Source organism: Biomphalaria glabrata, chromosome 13, assembly GCF_947242115.1.
Source record: "Biomphalaria glabrata chromosome 13, xgBioGlab47.1, whole genome shotgun sequence".
Lineage (NCBI taxonomy): Eukaryota > Metazoa > Mollusca > Gastropoda > Planorbidae > Biomphalaria > Biomphalaria glabrata.
Window position 1 is genome coordinate 11,870,266 of NC_074723.1, and position 18,844 is coordinate 11,889,109.

The 18,844-nt window shown below is 34.3% G+C and overlaps 1 protein-coding gene across 2 annotated transcripts; it reads left to right on the plus strand.

The window, feature by feature from the left end:
* Positions 1-487: 487 nt before the first annotated feature.
* LOC106067932 (mucin-2-like) lies at positions 488-18,604 on the plus strand. Of its 2 annotated transcripts, none has more exons than XM_056008510.1 (7): positions 488-545; positions 1,728-2,147; positions 2,652-2,841; positions 4,442-4,607; positions 5,409-5,546; positions 5,995-6,118; positions 7,583-18,604. In XM_056008510.1, the coding sequence occupies exons 2-7, from the start codon at positions 1,821-1,823 to the stop codon at positions 10,262-10,264; spliced, it is 3,627 nt and encodes a 1,208-aa protein (XP_055864485.1). In that variant the 5' UTR covers positions 488-545; positions 1,728-1,820; the 3' UTR covers positions 10,265-18,604. The 2 variants fall into 2 exon arrangements, with proteins under 2 accessions (XP_055864485.1, XP_055864486.1); XM_056008511.1 differs by having other exon boundaries at positions 2,652-2,838.
* The last annotated feature ends 240 nt before the right edge of the window (positions 18,605-18,844 follow it).

Consider the following 18,844-nt stretch of genomic DNA (forward strand, 5'->3'; position numbering starts at 1 on the left):
AATGGACTTCGATTTGGACCTAGGGAACTGGTCTCAACATTTGGATTTTGAGAAATGGACTTCGATTTGGACCTAGGGAACTGGTCTCAACATTTGGATTTTGAGAAATGGACTTCGATTTGGACCTAGGGAACTGGTCTCAACATTTGGATTTTGAGAAATGGACTTCGATTTGGACCTAGGGAACTGGTCTCAACATTTGGATTTTGAGAAATGGACTTTGATTTGGACCTAGGGAACTGGTCTCAACATTTGGATTAGGGGAAATAGGATACATTTGGATTTGAAGAAATGTACTTTTAATTAAATTAGTAAAACTGTGCCAGTACATTTTGGATTACACTTACAGTACTTAATGTCATCGCCTTTTTTTTTAGGTTACCAAATTAGCTAGAGGATTTGAATTTGTACATTACTATGTCCTTATATCCTTATTTCACTTTCTACTTTCAGATCTCTAGTATACACAAATCAAGTGAACTAGAATACAAATCAAGTGAACTAGTGAAAATGAAGCTATCTATTAACAGTATTTTTACTTCATTGTAAGTATACACATTGGGAATAATGTTAGACATAATTTTGTGTACAAATACATAGTGGGTTTGGGTGTGCTAAGTCTTACAAGTGTCAAAGGTATTTGTAGCTTTTATTTTCCTTGACAGATGTTTATCTGAAAATGAGAGAATCTTTTACCCAAAATGTATTCACAGCAAGTTCATAGCCATTTCAAAGCCTGCATTCCTCAGATGCCAACATAAGTCCTTATCGTTGAAACATTTTAGAATCCATGAATTTTATTATGAGCTCAAGTATAGTCATATCCACATTACATTTTGAACAGTGTAATATTCACTTTAATTTATGTCAGTGACCTCAAGGATATATTAATAGGCAAAACCTCCTTGTTTTCTGCCTAACAAAATGTTGTTCCATTTTCAACTCCAGAGCAGATTTTATTTTCATGGTTTGCTCAGAGGCAGTACTATCTGAAAAACAAAAATGAAATGGATTGGTCAGATGTGTTTTTGTTTTGGCTGGTCATCTTAGTTTTTTTGAAGAAATCTAATTAAGTCATATATTTTCTTTGAATATATGCAGGAGCATTATTGTAAGTCAATTTTAGATCTATCTTATTAAAAAAAAAAAGACTCTAGTAATTAAAAAAAAATACCTGGCATTAGGAAACACTTCAAAGTTGGGGTAGATTCAAGAATTGTTGGTTTTGCTAGACTTGGTGAATACCACTCTACTTTTTGTTATCATTGTTCTTTTACTTGCTTATATCAACTCACTCTGTCTGTCTGGTACACTTTTTGTACACTTTATTTCTCCCACTTTCCATCCTCAGATCAAGTGGAAACTTTACACAATTATTCATTTTTTCCTAACAAAACATGAAAGAATCAAAAAATTAATTAATTAGCTAATGGTAATTAATTTTCTTTGATACTGATGAAGGGAAATAAATCTTGAAAAAAAATCCCCTTTTTTTTTTAAAGTTCAAAGTGGTTCTCAAACTTAAAGGGGGGGGGGAATAAAACTGTAAGCCTGAAATAAAACATATATTCAATTATAGCCAACATTTAGAAAAATATTAGTTTGTCAATTGCTCATATCTGTACTGAAAAATGTTTCAAGGCAGGGATAATGTGTTTCAGGTATTAAGATTAGTTGTACATATACTTTAGGAGATAATCCAGTGCTGACAATGTGTTTCATTTCAGTTTTGTTTAGTTCTCTTGGTCACCTGTACATATTGAATGCCAGACTTAGCCCAGCATTCGGTTCATTGCTGGGGGACTCAGTCAGCATAACAGATGTCAACACCTATGCTCCAGGTGACATCAGGAGATGCAGCAGCAGTGGCAGCAACACAGCCTACAACACCCACATCCATCGCCAGCATTACCTCTGCAACACTTTCCAAGCCTGAAGCCCAATCTAAGGAGAGCAAAAAGCCCTATTCGGATGGGGCCACAGCCACCCAGAGTCAGACAGCAGAGGTCAATGGTGTACCAGCCAGCATTGGTTCACAGCTGGTCATCCCTCAGCCCTTCCTTCATTATCTCCAGCTGCAACAACAGCTTCTCCAACAACAGCAGCAACAGGAGCTGGCATCTGTTATTTCAATGGGTGTTCAGCAGGTAAGAACTTAAGTCTAATTGTAGTTGCAATAGTCACTAGGAAATCAGATAGCTTGCTGGTCTTATTCTAGGCACACTTTAATATTTGTAATGCTAGCTTGCTGGTCTTATTCTAGGCACACCTTAATTTTTGTAATGCATTTCTCTCTCTTTCTCTCCCTCCCCCTTTCTTACTGTAATCTTGTGGTAGCGTGGTTGAGAGGCTAAGTATGCTAGAACTTGGCTTGGCTTGGCTACCTACTCGAGATTCGACACCCGACTCGAGCAGAGTTGTGTTAACTGAGCGCATAAAGGCAGCGCAGAAAACCCTCTCCCAGATACCATTTTCCCCCAGTGGTCCACAAATCAGATTGGACTATAGTGCTCTGAGCATGCTATAAGCATGAAAGTAGCACTATATAAAAGCTATAATTTAATTGTATTTTTAATTTTAGGTATTTATTTTGCATTTGTTGTTGTTTATATGTTTTTGTAATATTTTTTTTTATTATATTCATTGTGCAGCCAACAGAAATTAAAGAGGGAGAAAATAATCCAACCCATAACGTGACAACTCCTAACAGTGCTGCTGGGAATGGGGGTGGTGAAGATGGCAGTGATGACAGCTTTGATCTGGATGATAACAATTACGCAGATGACGATGGCTCTGATTCCACAAAAAGGGAAGGAAAAGGACGAATCCGGCACTCCGGTAGTAAGGATCATATTTTTTTTAGCCCACAAGCAAATATTGTTGAAATGTTTAATTGTTACATAGTTGAAAGGTAGAAATTATAGATAAGTTCTTTCATCTCTCAATATAAAAACCAAAGCCCTAGCTGACTGACTCTTCACTAAATCACTAATTCTTTTTTTTATTCACAATTTCAATAGAACAAAATTTGTACTACTTTTTTTAATCTAAGAAAAATTCTTCTTTCGTTTCACTCCAATTTTTAAATCTATGCATTTCCTTTTCATTTTTTTACCATGTAGATCTAGACACAGTCAAAATAAACAAAAAGCAGCTAATTGGATCAAGTTGATATTTTCTTTCTTTTGTTTTTTTTTAATTTCAAGATTATGTCTGTTTGAAGTCTTAAGCACCTGATGCAATATTTTAGAATAATTAAGATTAAGATCCACATGTATTCTGGATATGAAATCCCATTAATTCTTACAGTGAATATGTTAATCTAGATCTATAAAATAATTGTGTGTGTGTGTGTGTGTATATAATAGGTGGGGGGTAGGGTGGACCTATTTAAATTTTGTTTAACATTCCAAATTTAGCTGAAGAATAGTCTCGAGATTGTATTTATGATTTTTTGGGGGGTTGGGAGGGAGCAGTTTTTTATTTTCACCTATCTAGCTTACCATTTTTTTTTTTTAAGGATTAATGGGCTTGCGCGTGGTCTAAAATTGTTGGATGTTGAAGATTTTCAACCTAGAGCAAACCTCCCTAAAGACGGTTGGGCATAACAGTCACAGGTTTGGAACCTGGGACCATCGAGACGACAGTCCAGAGTGCATACCACACCATGTGCCAAATTAACATAAACATAACCATTAGAGGGAGAGTGTTGAGAAAAGTTGGTGCGTGCGGGGGTGTAGGCATTACAAAGTTAGCTGTTCCGATTAAACATAACAAACAATAATTTACAGGCAAAAGTAGGCTAAGGAAGCATCCAAAAGTAACATTAAGAAAAGTTTACTGACTGGAATTTATTAGTTATTGATGTTTTTTTTTTTTCAACTTTATCATTACAATTGAACCACAAAAACAAAACCAACCAAAGTCTCCTAAAAATAACAAAGTTTCTGGCAAGTCCAAATGTAATTCTGAAAGAAGAATAGAGCCTTTAAATATGACAATTGGCAGTAAAAATGGTGAATTTAAAAATTGCAATATCATTTTATCTGAACTGTAGTAGTGAAGATACAAAATAGTTCATTATGCATCCCTCATTTTCTCATGATGGCTTTGGCTTTCCACTTTTTCTACTATTGAGTAAATCAAGTAATTCTAATCGTCTCATTTTGTTATCAACCAATGTTTAGAAATTAGAAGTCATTGTTTTACAATTATTTTTTTTATGAACAATACACATTTCTTCTAGTTTTAATCTCACTCATAAGACTGCTATGTCACTTTAATTAGAATAGTAATATCACTCATAAAATTTGTAATGTTACTTATCATTTAAAGTTGTAATGTCACTTATTAGTTAAAGTTATGCGTTATGTATTTGCTTGTTTATTTAAAGGTTTAGTTGTTTTTTTTTTTCAACATTAAAATTTGTTGTTCTGAGCAGGTGGCCGTAACATCAATCAGTATGGTAGAGAGTTTACCAATGGTCGACCCTTGCCTGATCATCTGAGAGTTCAAATTCTGCAATTGGCTCTACAAGGTATACGTCCCTGTGAGATCAGTCGTCAATTGCAGGTGTCTCATGGCTGTGTCAGCAAGATACTTAACAGGTAACAAAGAAGTTTTAGGTGATCCTTTATTCAGTCTCATAATTATACTTAGTTCTTAACAAAGAGAATTAGGAGTCACAGCCCATAACTATGTCACTGTTTAATATTTAAAATACCAAAAGGTAAAGATCTTTGGAGTTTGTTGGTTCTCTCTGCTGGGGCACACTTACGTCATGATAGAACCAACCAGCTGTTATCAGAACATTGAATTGGATCTAATCAGAACCTTAGAGTTTATTTATTGTTTTTTTACAGAATCTATTGATCTATCAAGGTATTATAAAGAGATACTATCTTGTTAGAATAACATTACAATAACCCATGGAATTTAAAGAAAATTTTTTTCTGAAAATAGTCACTTTGAATAACGCTTATTGTAGGCCTGCTATGGTTCTATGCCTACACTAAATAACACTAATTCTAGCCCTGCTTTGTTTCCATGCCTACATTGTGTCATTTCATCAATAAACAAAATAATTTAGCAAAGTGTTTAGAAAGTTCTATATAGCTGTCAACTCAAGAATCTTTAAATAACTTGGTGATGTGCAAAAACTCATCATATATTTCAACCCCAATATAAGCAAAGTAATCATTCCTTACACATCTTTATGAATGAATCAATCACAATCTTATTCATTAAGTTAGTTCCTTCTTTTTTTTTTCCCCTTTTTTTTTACCATAACGGCTCAAAACTTAACAATTGAATTGAATTTGAAAGAAAGTGTCCCTATCATGTTTGATTGATGTCCTAGGTACAGCTTTAAGTGTTTTTTTTATTTGGTTTCTTTATTCTTTTAATAGGTATCGCAAAACTGGAAGCATTAACCCAGGTCAAATTGGTGGCAGTAAACCAAAAGTGACCACCCCAGATGTGGTCAGTATGGTCAAGCAGTACAAAATGGACAATCCCCAGATGTTTGCTTGGGAAATAAGGCAAAAGTTAGTCAATACATTCAAAACATTGCCTTTAAAACTAGAAAATGTATAAAAATTCTATTTAGACATAAGAAAAATTAGTACATTATATTAAATGTTTTATTTTCATATATTTTAAAGCAGTGGTTCTTAACCTTAGTTGTATCATGACCCCTTTTTAGTATTGACATGACTTGGCTTGCATGACTTGATAGGCCTAGAAACAAGTGTAGGACATAATCATCTTCTTTTTTGAAGTAACGTCAGTATTTCATTAACTCAGTGAGTAAGAAAGATTAAGAATCTTAATATTAAGAAAAACTAACAGATTTGAAAACATACCATAGAACTCTTCACCACTTCTGGTGGAGCTGAGATTTGGTTAGGAACCATTACTCTAAAAGAGAAACACTTCATTTTAAAACATTTAATTTTTGTTAGCTGCTAAAAAAAAATATGTTTATTTCTACAGGCTCTTACAGGACAATGTTTGTTCTGAGAAAAATATTCCTAGTATATCTTCCATCAATCGTATCATTCGGGACAAAACACTTACAAACCGTAGAGGTTTTGACCTTGGCGGAGATGGAGATGAGGTAAAAATATGGTTGTTCTTATAAATATTACTTATGGTATTATTTCCTATGTTTTTCCTTAAGACCTTGGTAAACAATCAGAACTAATCACACTCATGCTAGGATTGCTTCAGAGTACATTAAGGCAGCTGACTGATCAAGGAGTATGGGTTTGGTATCAAATTTAAATGTTGTTTTTTATGGTTGGAATTTTCAACTGTTCCACAAACATCTACATTCCCTGTGGAATTTCCACACTTAAAAATGAGTCCTTGTCCTCGATCACCACCTTCACCTATCTCTTAATCTGTTGGACCGTTGGGGCACCACCCAAGATTTTAACCTCTTTTAATGGCAGACCCATCATTCTTTTTTGTTGTCTTCCCTTTGTTTTCTCTGTCTGCCTCTTTTTCTTTTTCCTGGTACAAGCCCTGAAGACCTTGTAATATGGCCATAGAGTTAAAGTTTCAGTTTTTTTTACAATCGTAAGCTGGTCATTGTGGGGTCCAATCGCACTAGTAAACCTGTCTCTAATCTCTTTGTTTGTGATGCAGTCTTTCAATGTGTCCTCAATATGTGTTGAAATCATTGATACTTGTTTATGTTCATGTAATATCATGTTCTCAACATTCATGTAGTGTGTATCTATTTTAATGTATTTATAACTTTATAAAACCTCATATAATGTTTCTCTGCTGTGTTATCGTAATGCTTATTACAGGATTTTTTTTTGTGTGCTTTTTAAAAATCTTTTTTCTCAAATCTTGAATCTTTTTAATTATACAATGCAGTGCTGCCTATGGCCCAAAGAAATCAAATGCAGTCAAATGAGGACTGAAATATAAGACATAAGTTGTGGTATGTCTGGCTGAGTGGCTTAAACTGCTTAGCTCTCTATCAAGGGGATTAGTTCGAATCCCAACTTGAGCTGTGTTTGCTGAACAACTAAAAGCAGCACTGAACCTTTTCCAGGTTACCCAAGTCCACATAAGAGTTTGGACCATAGCTCACAGTGCATGCTATAGCATGAAATAAGAATAAAAATTTTTTTTTGTAAATAGCTCGTAAAAAAATTAAAGGGTCAATAAAAAGAAGATTTAGTCAAATGCCTATAGACATAGAATCGTTTACAAAACAGATTAGACAGCACATGCTAAGAATTTCCTCAAAAAAAGACCAGTCTAGAGAGTTCTAATCTGTCTTAACTTCTGGAAGAGATAGGATCTTTCAATCAATTCACTAGGTTCACTCATGGTATTTGGAGAAATAATTTAGAGCCTGATCCTATTATTCATTGTTGAAATTTTTTTTGTTACCAACCAATTCCAGCATTTCCTTTTTCTCAAAGCTACATCACATTTTAATGAGGACTAGATGAGTCTCTTATCGGCTTAGACCTATAGAAATGAAGTGTAGGCATATTTGAACATATTCAGGTGTTGTATGCTTTACCAATTCTTAAAATTTTCTAATTTATGTCCTCAGAATGATGAATTAGGTTTAGATGCGGAAGCCATGCAGAGCTACATAGCCACCATGCCTCACATGACAGTTGATTTATCAACTTCACCTTCTAACTCCACACACAGTCCCAGGCCTGACCAGCCATCAAATGACAACTCCAGGCCAGTCTTGGACAAAACACAGGGTAAATTACCATCCGAGGACTCTATAAAGACTGGGAAAGCAGCTGCAGTGAGCAGCCCGTCCCTGTCGGATGTGAGTGTAAAAGTTGATGCCAGTCAGATTGTAAGTGTTCTAGTCAAGGAGGAGAATGGTCCAGTATTATCTAGTTCTTCTCCGAGCTTCCCTGTAGTAGGTTGTGACAGTCGGTCCTCTGGTGGGGACAGGGAGTCGTCTTCAGTGGTTAAAAAGGAAATGGATGAAAACATTGCCAATGTTGCCACTGGTCATGGCGAGGAGGAGAAGGAAGTGATAGTTCTAAGTCTAGGAAAGAAAGAGCATTTAGAGACCCGACCGGCCGTTGGCTGTGATGGGGATAAAGGAGCTTCTAAAAAGTCTGGTCTTTCCATCAGCAGTGCTGAAACAACTGTAAAGAAATCTAAATCTGAGAACTCCAGGCCAAGTCTTAATGATGTCATATCCAATTTGTCTCATGGTGCTGCTTTATTAAGTGAATCATCTCCCTCATCATCATCTGTGTCTATGTCAGCATCTTCCTTGCTTTGGAGCAAGCTGTCCAAATCATCGTCAAATGAAGCAGCCTTACAGCAGCTAGAAGCTAGGACAGCAGAGACTAAAAGCAACTTAGCTATTCAGACTAGCAGTCTGACCATTCAGAAACCCAGCTGGTTTGCCATGCCGACTGACGAGTCCAGTGGTAGTGGAAACACCACCACACCCTTGTCCACTTCTTGCCACTCATCGCCAGCTGTGGTAGCTGAGCAGTCCCCTGACCAGCAGCTTGTTGCCACCAATCTTTCTGCCAATCCTGTCAATGCCACTGTTCATCATACGCCTCGTCGAAGAGGCAGGAAGCCAGCGAGTGGCAACATAGAAGCTTGGAGCCCATCACCGTCATCCTCATCATCAGATGTGTCCAATGCAAACAGAAATGCAACTGGAAGTAAGAGTTCAACCCCTACTCCTTCCAGTCCATACCCAAGCACCCGCCAAGCTCCCCAAGTAGCTGCCTCCATTTTCTCCCTCCCTTACAACCCCATTCTCTCTCCTGTATATGACTATAATCTCCCAGATCGTGGCCTGTCAGCGGCCACTGCTTCCATTATGGCTGCCAATCCTCGTTTTGCACCTCCACACATGCCAGCCACTTCGCCTTTCATGATGAGTTACTTTCCCTTGCAGCCAATGTGGGGCGGTACAGGAACAGTGGCCATTGCTGCAGCCAATATGAGTCTACCTACCCCACTAGATCTGTCCTCCCCAAACAAAGAGAAATTGAAACCAGAATCTACAGACAAAACATCGGATAAATTAGTGGCTAGTAAAGAGCCTTGCAGAAAATCTCCATCCAGCAGTCAACATTCAGCCTCATCCTTATCAACCCACTCTACGCAAGGGAAGGAATCCAAGAAACTCTCTAAAGGAACCCATAGTAAAAGTAACAAAGGAATAACTAAATCTTTGAGTGATAAAACTGTAGTGAAAGCTGTGGATAAAGAAACAGAGGATATTAAAGATGATGAAGACCTTAGCCTAAAAGAAAAACTGACAGAATATCGAAGTCAAGAAGTTAACATATCAAAGGCTAAATATGAGAAGAATCTCTTACTGTTTGGTGACCAGGAAATTGAGATAATGTGTGTTGGAAAGCTCAGATGGGTGGTTAGGAATGAAGCAGATCTTTTGAGAATAGCCCAGGCCAACCTAAAGAAGTCTAGCCCTGTGTGCGATTCTGCCACAATTGTTCTGGAAGCCAACTCTTCTACTGAAAACCTTGCCTATGGAGAGGATAAGACTAGAAAAAGTTTCAAAGATCGCTCGGATTGTCCAGTTTCCAGTTCCGTCAAAAGAGAGGATGGAGAACAAGAAGAAGGGCCTTCTTTGGTGTCAAGTAAGGACAGGTCATTGTCCCCAAGGAAGAGCACCTGCAGAAATACAGAGCAGCCAGACTCTGATTTGAGTCCATCACCCAGTAAATGTCCACGATTGGACAAAGCTTGCCATGCTTACAGTCCCAAAGATCTTGGGAAACCTCAACTAACCAATGGCAAGGCAGACAGTGATAAACAGGAGCTTGGCACTGCTGTCAGCTTGCCCAACTTTCTAATAGATTCCTATGTCACTGACTCCAGCTCTTTGAATCATTTGCCATCTTCATCTACACTGCTGCCCTCTTCATTAGCTGAAAAGTCCTCCAGTATTGTCAAGATTTCTTGCCCTGGTCAGCGATCTCCACCAGGCCCTGCCTTCTCTAAACAGAAACATGAAGCTATGTTATCTGAGGAGGCAGACAAGCCAGCTGGCCTGGCAGCTTCGCCTGTGACCATGGGCTGTTCTAGCTCGGATACTTACCTGGCCAAGGATGGATTAGTTGCAGTTGGTGAGAACAAGCTCGCCCACACTAAGTGTGCCTCTGTCTGCCATGATGTAAAGGCCGGCACAGCTGCATCACTGTCTCTAGAGGACGAGGCATTCTCCAAAGAGTATTCTCTACTTTCAAGTATGCTGAAATCTGCACACTGATATAGAAGTGTGTTTACATTTTAATTGTTCTCTAGTATTGTAATACTTTCAACATGATTCTAAACTTAACAACTGTAACTAGAATATTTGTATTGCTACTGTTCAAATTAATCTCAGAAGTGCATTTCTTATTAATGCTATCACCATTTGGATGGTGTTTGTCTCTCCTAGATTATATATATATATTGAACTTGTATTGAAGTTGTAAGCATATAACCTTAATTGAAATGGTTTCAAGTATATACCAAAATGTATTTCTGAGAAAAAAAAAGTTTTTTGTATTCTCATCTTCATGTGTACTATTGTTGGCTGCCATGTTGTCTCCCTATGTGTGGAAATGCTAGTCTAATGAAATCCTGTGACTTTGTTCAAGAGCTCTATCTTGACACAGAAACACACACAAACAAATGTATCAATTTATTTTTCATTAACAAATGTTTACATTGAAAAAGCCCATATTTTTTTAGGTTCATCAAATATATCTTCGCTATATAAATGTATCTATATTGACTCAAGTTACCTAAATATTGTGGTGATATAAGTCACTGTTTTGTCTAGCAAGTATTGTTTGTGCTGTATTTAAGCCATACATTTATTGGTGTATATAGGTAGATGCAGTTTATCAATAACTTTGTGCTGACCAGGGTTTTTTTTAAATCATTGATACATGTCTGTATTATTTAAAAACCAAATAATTAAATGTTGGGTTTTTATGTGGGACTTTTTGTGTTTTTTTTAGTTACTTCACATTTTTACAGAAATACAAAAAAAAATTGATATGGCAGAAAAAAAGGTGCCTTTTAAGAAAAAAAAATCACTTTAAATCTTTTTTTAATGCAGTTACTTTGTTTCTAATACAAATACTAAGTGACATGTTTAATAAAAGCATTAATTGGCTTTTTTTTTTTTTTTTTGTATAACACCTTCATTTTTCTGGTTGTTAATGTCAAAAATCAAAATGTACACTTGAAATAAACACAACTGCCAGATAGCATTATGATGTAACTCCTTGTAGAATGAACCTGTGTATTACTGTAGAGTCTGTATCATTGGTGACCATTACAGTGTATTTATATATATATATATATAATATATACCTATATATCTATTTATTCTCTGCCAAGCATTATGACTTCATCAAACTTGCCAGCATCCACAGAATCCCCCCCTCCCTCCTCCAAAAGCAGTCAATACAGCCAGTGTGCATGGTTTTCTTGTATAGTGATAAGCACAGTATTGGGTTGTCTAGACGACCAGGTGTGCATTCTTGTTGATGTTGTTTTGGCTGTTGGTTGTTGTTTATTTGATGACTATCTATTTGTTTATTTGTTGTATTTTTTTTTTATTCAATCAGCTAGTCCAAAGATTTCTTCTATTTGAGTTGTATTCTGTTTAAGGAAACTATTTAGATATATTTACGTAAATCTTTATTTAAAGAAATATATTTTTATACTGAACACAACTGGATATATTACAATCTTTTAAATTGGCAGTACAAATCAGAAGTTATTTTTAAATTGAAAACATATTTATTTTTTATTCCAGTTATGAGATTTTATTTTTCTTTTACTACCAATGATAACTTGATCATCAGATTTTTAAAGGATTGTAATTTACATTTGTACAGCAACAGTTCTTGAGGGTAAAATCATTTGACAGTGTTTGATTAAATACCAAAGAAATAGTCTTAAAAGACTTTTATTTAAGACAAATGATTGCTATAAAGTAGTGTTTCTCTAAATGATGGTCTCTCTTGTAGCCTAAGGTCAATTACAGTCTGACAATGAAAGGCTAGAATTTTTATTCTTTCAAAACTAAGTTTAGAATTATGAGCTTGGATAAATGGATTACTTGGGGACCATTGTAAAACTCTCCAGCATCTACCTGTGCCCAAAAAGCTCTGGTGAATTGTATTCTTGTGATTGTATTTATTGCCTAGTATTTATACCTTTAATTTTTTGTTTTCTGCTTTAGTCTCAATTTAACAAGAAAATCTGAAATGTATTATTTTTAACATGCATTTATCCTCCCCCCACCCCCTCTAAAAAAAAAAAAGAATATTTCCAAAGAAATGTAAATTTTGTCTTATAAGTCAAGTTTGTTGTTTGTATATATGATCCATTACCTCCTGATGTTTCTTGCAGTGTTGAACAGTTAGTCTTAAATTGCAGTTTTATGCAAAGTGAAAGTAAGTAAAAGAGGCTGAGTGAATTCAATGAAGAACTATCAATCATCAGAAGAAAACTTGTTAGCATTTTCTGCAGAATATTAAAAAAATACAGAATTGGCAAATGATTTTATGGTATTGTAAAATATTTAAGATAATCCAAGATTTCCTCCTTTTTAAAAAAAAATGTGTTGTTAAAACATTATATCAGCTTATAATAATCAATCCAATTATAAAGGCAAAGTTTGGGGAAGCCTGCGGAACTGTAATAAACAGCTTATTTTTTTAGCTCAAATTTCCTTGTGAGCTGGTGTGTCAAATCCATTTTATACATAATGTTTTAGGCAAACAACACATAAATATTTGTTTAAATTAAAAACGTCTCCAGTTTTTCTTTTGTAAGGTCTATTCAACTCATTGAAGTAAGCCTCCTTTTTTGTTTTGTAAGATTAAATTCTAGCTTCACTAGTTAACACATCCAATTAACACTTGACATATTCTGTATTATTTATATTCTCCATAGATAAACTTCAAAATTTTGTGTCTTTATAATGATTTAAAAATTTGCAAAGAAACAAATTGAACGAGATGCCATTATCAGTATTTAAACAGATGTTCTTGTGTATATATTTATAAATAAATATGTTATTGTATTGACTTGCAGCCAGTGGTCATATCAGTCAGTTGTAGGTAGTGGTCTGGGTCAGGAATCTTGAGGTGTTGAGCCTTTGCCATTACATCTTTTCCACTCCTCCCCTCCCCCTTTAATTAAAAAAAAAATCAAGACTTTTTCTCTTAATTTAATTATACTGGGTCTTAATTATTTTATCTTTCTTTTTTTTTAGTCAATCAAAGTTTTGGTTTTACTGAAACTCTTTAGACTTCTTGCCAATTGTAAATAGAAAGCAAAGTTAGTATATTAATAGACAGAGGGTCAATAAGGTTGCAATAGAAATTCAATCTACTGGGACATTAGAAAAAAAAAGACTGGGAGGGATGAACCTTTGATCTTCCCTGGACATGAAGAGTTTGGTCCTCACTGGACATGAAGAGCACTGGTGTGCAGTCTGTTTACAAGTTTTTCTCCTTTTTTTTTTTTTTCATTTTGCTTTCCCAGTCAACTATTTTTTTTTCTTTTTTAAATTATTGCTAGATGACATCATTATGATTGAACTGTGACTGGAACGTGTCCACTCTAAGCATTAAGTAGACGAAGTTATTTGTAACATTTGTTTGGAAAGCAATTCCACCTTGAACCAAAGAATTAACTTTTTTATTATTCAATTTCAATTGTGTGATCTATTTCTTTTATCATGTTTTTTTTTTTTTTACATTGGACTTGTTGCAATCCAGCTTTAAACTTGCATTTTTTGTGTGTGTTTTCATTGTTTAACAACTTATCAAGAGTTCTATGTATATCTTCTTTGAGAAGAACTGTTTTTTTTTTCAAGTCAGACCATTTGTACAAATAGCAATTTACTTTTTACTTGAGATTTCTCAACTTTGTAACCAAAAAAAAAAATTAATCCTTAAATAACAATGTGCATTTACTATTGCTTTCTTCTAAAAGTTGTATCCAAATCAAAATAGCTGTGCAGAGAACATTTTCATTTGGGCTCAAAAGCCACCATTGCAATAAAGTTAAAGCAAGAAATAAATGATTTTATTTTATGTTCTTGGTTAACATTATTAAAAACTGCCGAAGGGACTATGAATCTGGAGAAATGTTTTCTTCCTTTATCCTAAATAAATTTCTCCCCCCCCCCCATTTTCTTTCTTTCCTCCCCCTGGACATGATCTGGTTTATTATAGCGATATTTCTTCTGTTTTCCAAAAAGAAGATCAAATGTTTTGTTAATCAGTTATTGGTCCTGTACTAGTGCATTGAACTACTGAATGTTCCCTGTTCCAGCCATGGCACAACTTCTACCAAAGATTTGTTTGTTCTCTTCACATTATTTAATGTACATCTTGAGTGGATGGCATTGTCTCGTTACCTCCCTTACCATCAAACTTACAACAAATTCTAGTGACAACAGTATTTAATGATCTATACATTTAAATATACATATATATATATATATAGCCTTTTATTTGTTTCAAAGGATATTTTGTGGCTGTATATTATCATGCTTGTGATTTAGTGGTGATTTTTGTTGTTTTCTTTAATTATATTATCTCTCCTACCCTTGTTCTATTATTATTATTATAAATATTCCTTGTTTGTTGAATTAGTGCAAAGTCTTCTGAATTTGAACGACTGCTTGCTATTCTTTGTTATCTTTGATTTCATGATGCAGATCATTTATTTCATAATGTAGACTTCTATTTTGTTTAGCTCTAGAGATATTTGAGTCTAGGTAAGAAATATTGAAATGGGTTTTAGGGTAGTCTATGAAGAAGGAGGATCCCTTCACAGACGTTTAGATCAAACATAGGAGAGTTCCTCTTGTAGCTGAATAGGTTTTTCAAAAATGAAATGACTTTTTAAATTTTTATTGCCATTACATGTTCTAGTGTAGCTTTGGTGTTGGTTGCTTGGTATTTATCCATCATTGTGCATTTATATCACGAACAACACAGCTTGTGTAGTTTGTTTTGATTTAACTTTTCTTCCCTCATTCATGTTTTTTTTTTAAGGGTCAGTGTTGTCCCTTATTGGCTGTTGGTATTTCTTCTCATGAACCTTGAGATTTTTTTGTTTTGTTTCATTGAGCCTTGGGTTCAGTTAATGATGTACTTTGTGCGTGTTTCTTTTATCAGCAAGAGGTTTTTAAAAGTTATAATTTATTTTAAACCAAAGAATATAAATGTTTTTTTTTATTTCTAGCCATACTTTGCTTTCCTTAAAAATGTTCTACAGTAATTTTAGAGATTTCACTGAGAAGCTCTCGCCTGAGACACATAGAGGAGCGCTAGCTGCCTTACAAGTTCTTCATTTAGCTTTCTGTTTGAAAAAATAAAATAAATATATATATATAGCAATAATGAAATCAAAATATCCTATAGAACTGTACAGAAATCAAGATGTTTTATCCCAAACATAGCAAAAAAGAAAACTGATGTACTTTTTTCAAATTTATCTCAAAAACTCTGTTCAGATTTCACTCAGCTTTTACTCTAATATTTTTATCTGAAACCAAATCTAATAGCTAAATCTAAATAACTTCCAGAAAGATTCAATTGTTTTGACTGCATATCTTTTTTTTATACTATTACTGGTGTTTCTAACCAATCAAAAACAACTTTGGATATTTCATGAATTTTTGTTCACATTTAAGCATGTCCTAAGTAGTTTTTGCTTTCTTTAGATGAATAGTTTTTTGTTGTTATTTTTTTAAACCTTAGGAAGAGTTTTAATGTCACCTCAGTTGATAACCTTGAACTTGTCCTACTGCTCTATGTACTCTTTAGTCAGATGAATTTCTAGGCCCAGACTTTGTTCAGTTGTAGGACTTACACATGCGAAAAACAAGGGAACTAATTACTTGCTCTATTCTTATGTTGGATCTTTAGCAAGAAGTGTTAGATGTGAAAGTCTGTGCTGTGGCAAGGCGGCTAGCCTCGTTTGGTAGGAACCATTCAAACTCAAACATTGACAGAATTTATTCATTGATCATTTAAGAAATGGGCTGAAATGTCTAGAGTGTATGCAGTGCACAGCTTTACCCATCTCATTCAGTCACTTATATATGTATTGATACTTATACTTGAGCTAGAGATATAGTAATGTTTCTTCTTAGATAGTAATGTTTCTTCTTACCAGACAATCCACAAATGTTAATGTCCTCATATCTGACTTGTAGTCTCATTGTTTGAATTGCGTGGAATGACTTATCTAGCTGTTATTGGTAAACTTTGGCTTTCATTTTTTTTGTAATTTGTTTACTAGTTTGTTTTGAAGGTTGTTGCGTTTTGTTTTTTAAACTTGAACTAAATGGCTGACTTGTTTAATAACATTTAGAGTGAAGGCTTTTAAAACTATATATTGTTATTATTATTCTAAGTTATCAGTCAGATCAGTGAAACCAAATCAGTTCAACTGCTTGCATTTATGACAAGTTTTAGTTTTGTATCCCTGCTTCCATTATGAACTCTTTATTGTTGCATGAGCTTTTTGTCTCTTTTATTGTTCTCTCTAGATGTATGAGACTGTGTCATTATAATGGACAGCTAATTGCGAAGAATATGTTCACTTCAAAGCTGTTCTTTTGTTTGTCCAAGATGAAATGTATTCACTCAAACAATCAAATTATTGTTTTGACCTTGTGTTTGTGTTGCTAGTTGTAGTAGACCAGTGCTGGAGTTGAGTAGTTGAGTCACTTAAGATTTGTGATGTAGACACTTGTAGTTCTGGAGTGTTTGTATTGGGGTGCCATTGTTGGTACAGACCTGTCTTACAAGCCTACACTTAATACAATTTTTATTTGTTTGAAGAGGAAAGAAGTCATATAATATTTTTAATTGATAGCATTGTCTCTGACTTTTATCATAAGTAAATCTTGGACTTAATTTATAGGAGAGGAAGCAACAGAAATAAATTAGGGCTAGGATTGTTTTTTTTTTTTTATGAGGCAGTAATATATACCCTAGATTGAATTGGATTAAAAGTAACAAAGCTAAGAAAATTTCTCAAACTTAAGCATTATTTAGCTTCATAGTTATTTTATACAATTTTCACATTTCAATCAAAATATTTATTTTCTATGTTGAAGTGCAGATGAAAAAATGCACACGTGTGTGTGTGTCATGCTGGTAGAATGATCATGTCTATTTTGAAAGCAAAAAAAACTTATCATGGGTTATAGCCTTGAATAGAATCTCATTGATTTCACAGCAATCACAAAATCTATTTCAGTGTAATCATTAGCTCTAAACAACAAAAGAGCACCTTTCACTGGCATGACAAAGCACAAAATAGACTTCCTCAAATAGTTCTGAAAGTTGATTTCTATTTACTAATGACAAAGATGAAAAAAAAAACAACACTCCAGAGATGTGGGATGGAATGAAATGAAATTTTTAGAAAGAGCATAAAAAAAAGGAATCTCACCCTAATTGCATCCACCATTAGTGCAGCAACAAAAAAAAATCCACCTGAAACATTTAAGTACTCTTTTCAGATATGCATGGAAAATGTGTATTGTGTGACTAGATCTAGCTTGTATTGTACTGTTTTATTTATGCACCCTTGGCCTCGTTCAGAGAATGAGGTTAGCTTACAGCTGATTGAGTGTAGCACTGAAGTGTTCTACTGTTATGTATGACCATAAGAAACTAAATTGGCAGTGTGGCAACCTCTTAGATCTGCTGTACCAAGATGTACTTGCAATTCTTGGTACACCAACCATGTATAACTGTGTAACACCATTGGAATTAGTGGAGAGTACTTGTATTTGCTTGAATATTTTGCTATTGAATCCAACATCTTGTTATGTAACAGTGAGCCACTCTCTTACTGTATCCCAATACAATTTGAATGATTTATTTTTACACTAAAAGTGGCAACAAATTTGTGTGATATTGAAAGAGTAAAACCTTGGGTTTTGAAACATTTTATTTGGTTTAATATAAAAATGTAGCTAAATACTAAAAGCTATCTTTGTTATCTCTGAAGCCTGAACATTGGTTAATTACTGAAAGTTTTTTGCTATTTTGTACATTTTTTTTACTTTTGAAACCAATTGAATTGTTTTATGGATTTACTCATTTTTTTTTTTTTTTAGTTAAATAATAGAGGTTAATGACAATTTTAACAATTCCTATTCTGTGAAAGTCATTAATGAAGTTCATTTATTAATAAAATAAACATGTTTAATTTCCAATTGTAAAAAAAAAAAGTATCAACCTGTAAATTGTTGGGATATATTACTGGAGTTGTTCACTGCATCAGCAACTTGCCCAGTTATTGAACTTGTAGTTTGTATAAAGCATTAACTCTTGAATCCTATCTTGTTGTAGACGTGTTGCTATGGTGATTGTCTGAAACCAAGAAAACAAAACCAAAGAAATCCATGTTTTCCTCATATTCTATGATTATAACTTTAATTTGTATTCGTTTGTTCATTTGTTTGTATCTTTACCTAAATTATTGCCTGGATCCAGTGTCCAGTCTTTAGTCACATGATTACATGCTGCAGACCATGAAGAAATTATATGTTGTCATGATGAAACTTGTCTTGATCACTTTTTTTTATATTGGTTTGTGTGTTTGTTTTGATAAAACAGAGGCAGGGAGCGAAGCCGTATTTGTGTGTATCTCTTCTCAGTACTTGATAAAATAAAGGGATTAAAACAACTTTTTTGTCCAGTAACCTACTTGCTAAACCATCTTTTCCTTTGCAAAGTTTAATTATGTCACATGAAAAATTTAGGAATTTAACTTGCTTGATGTAAGCCAATGTAAACCACAA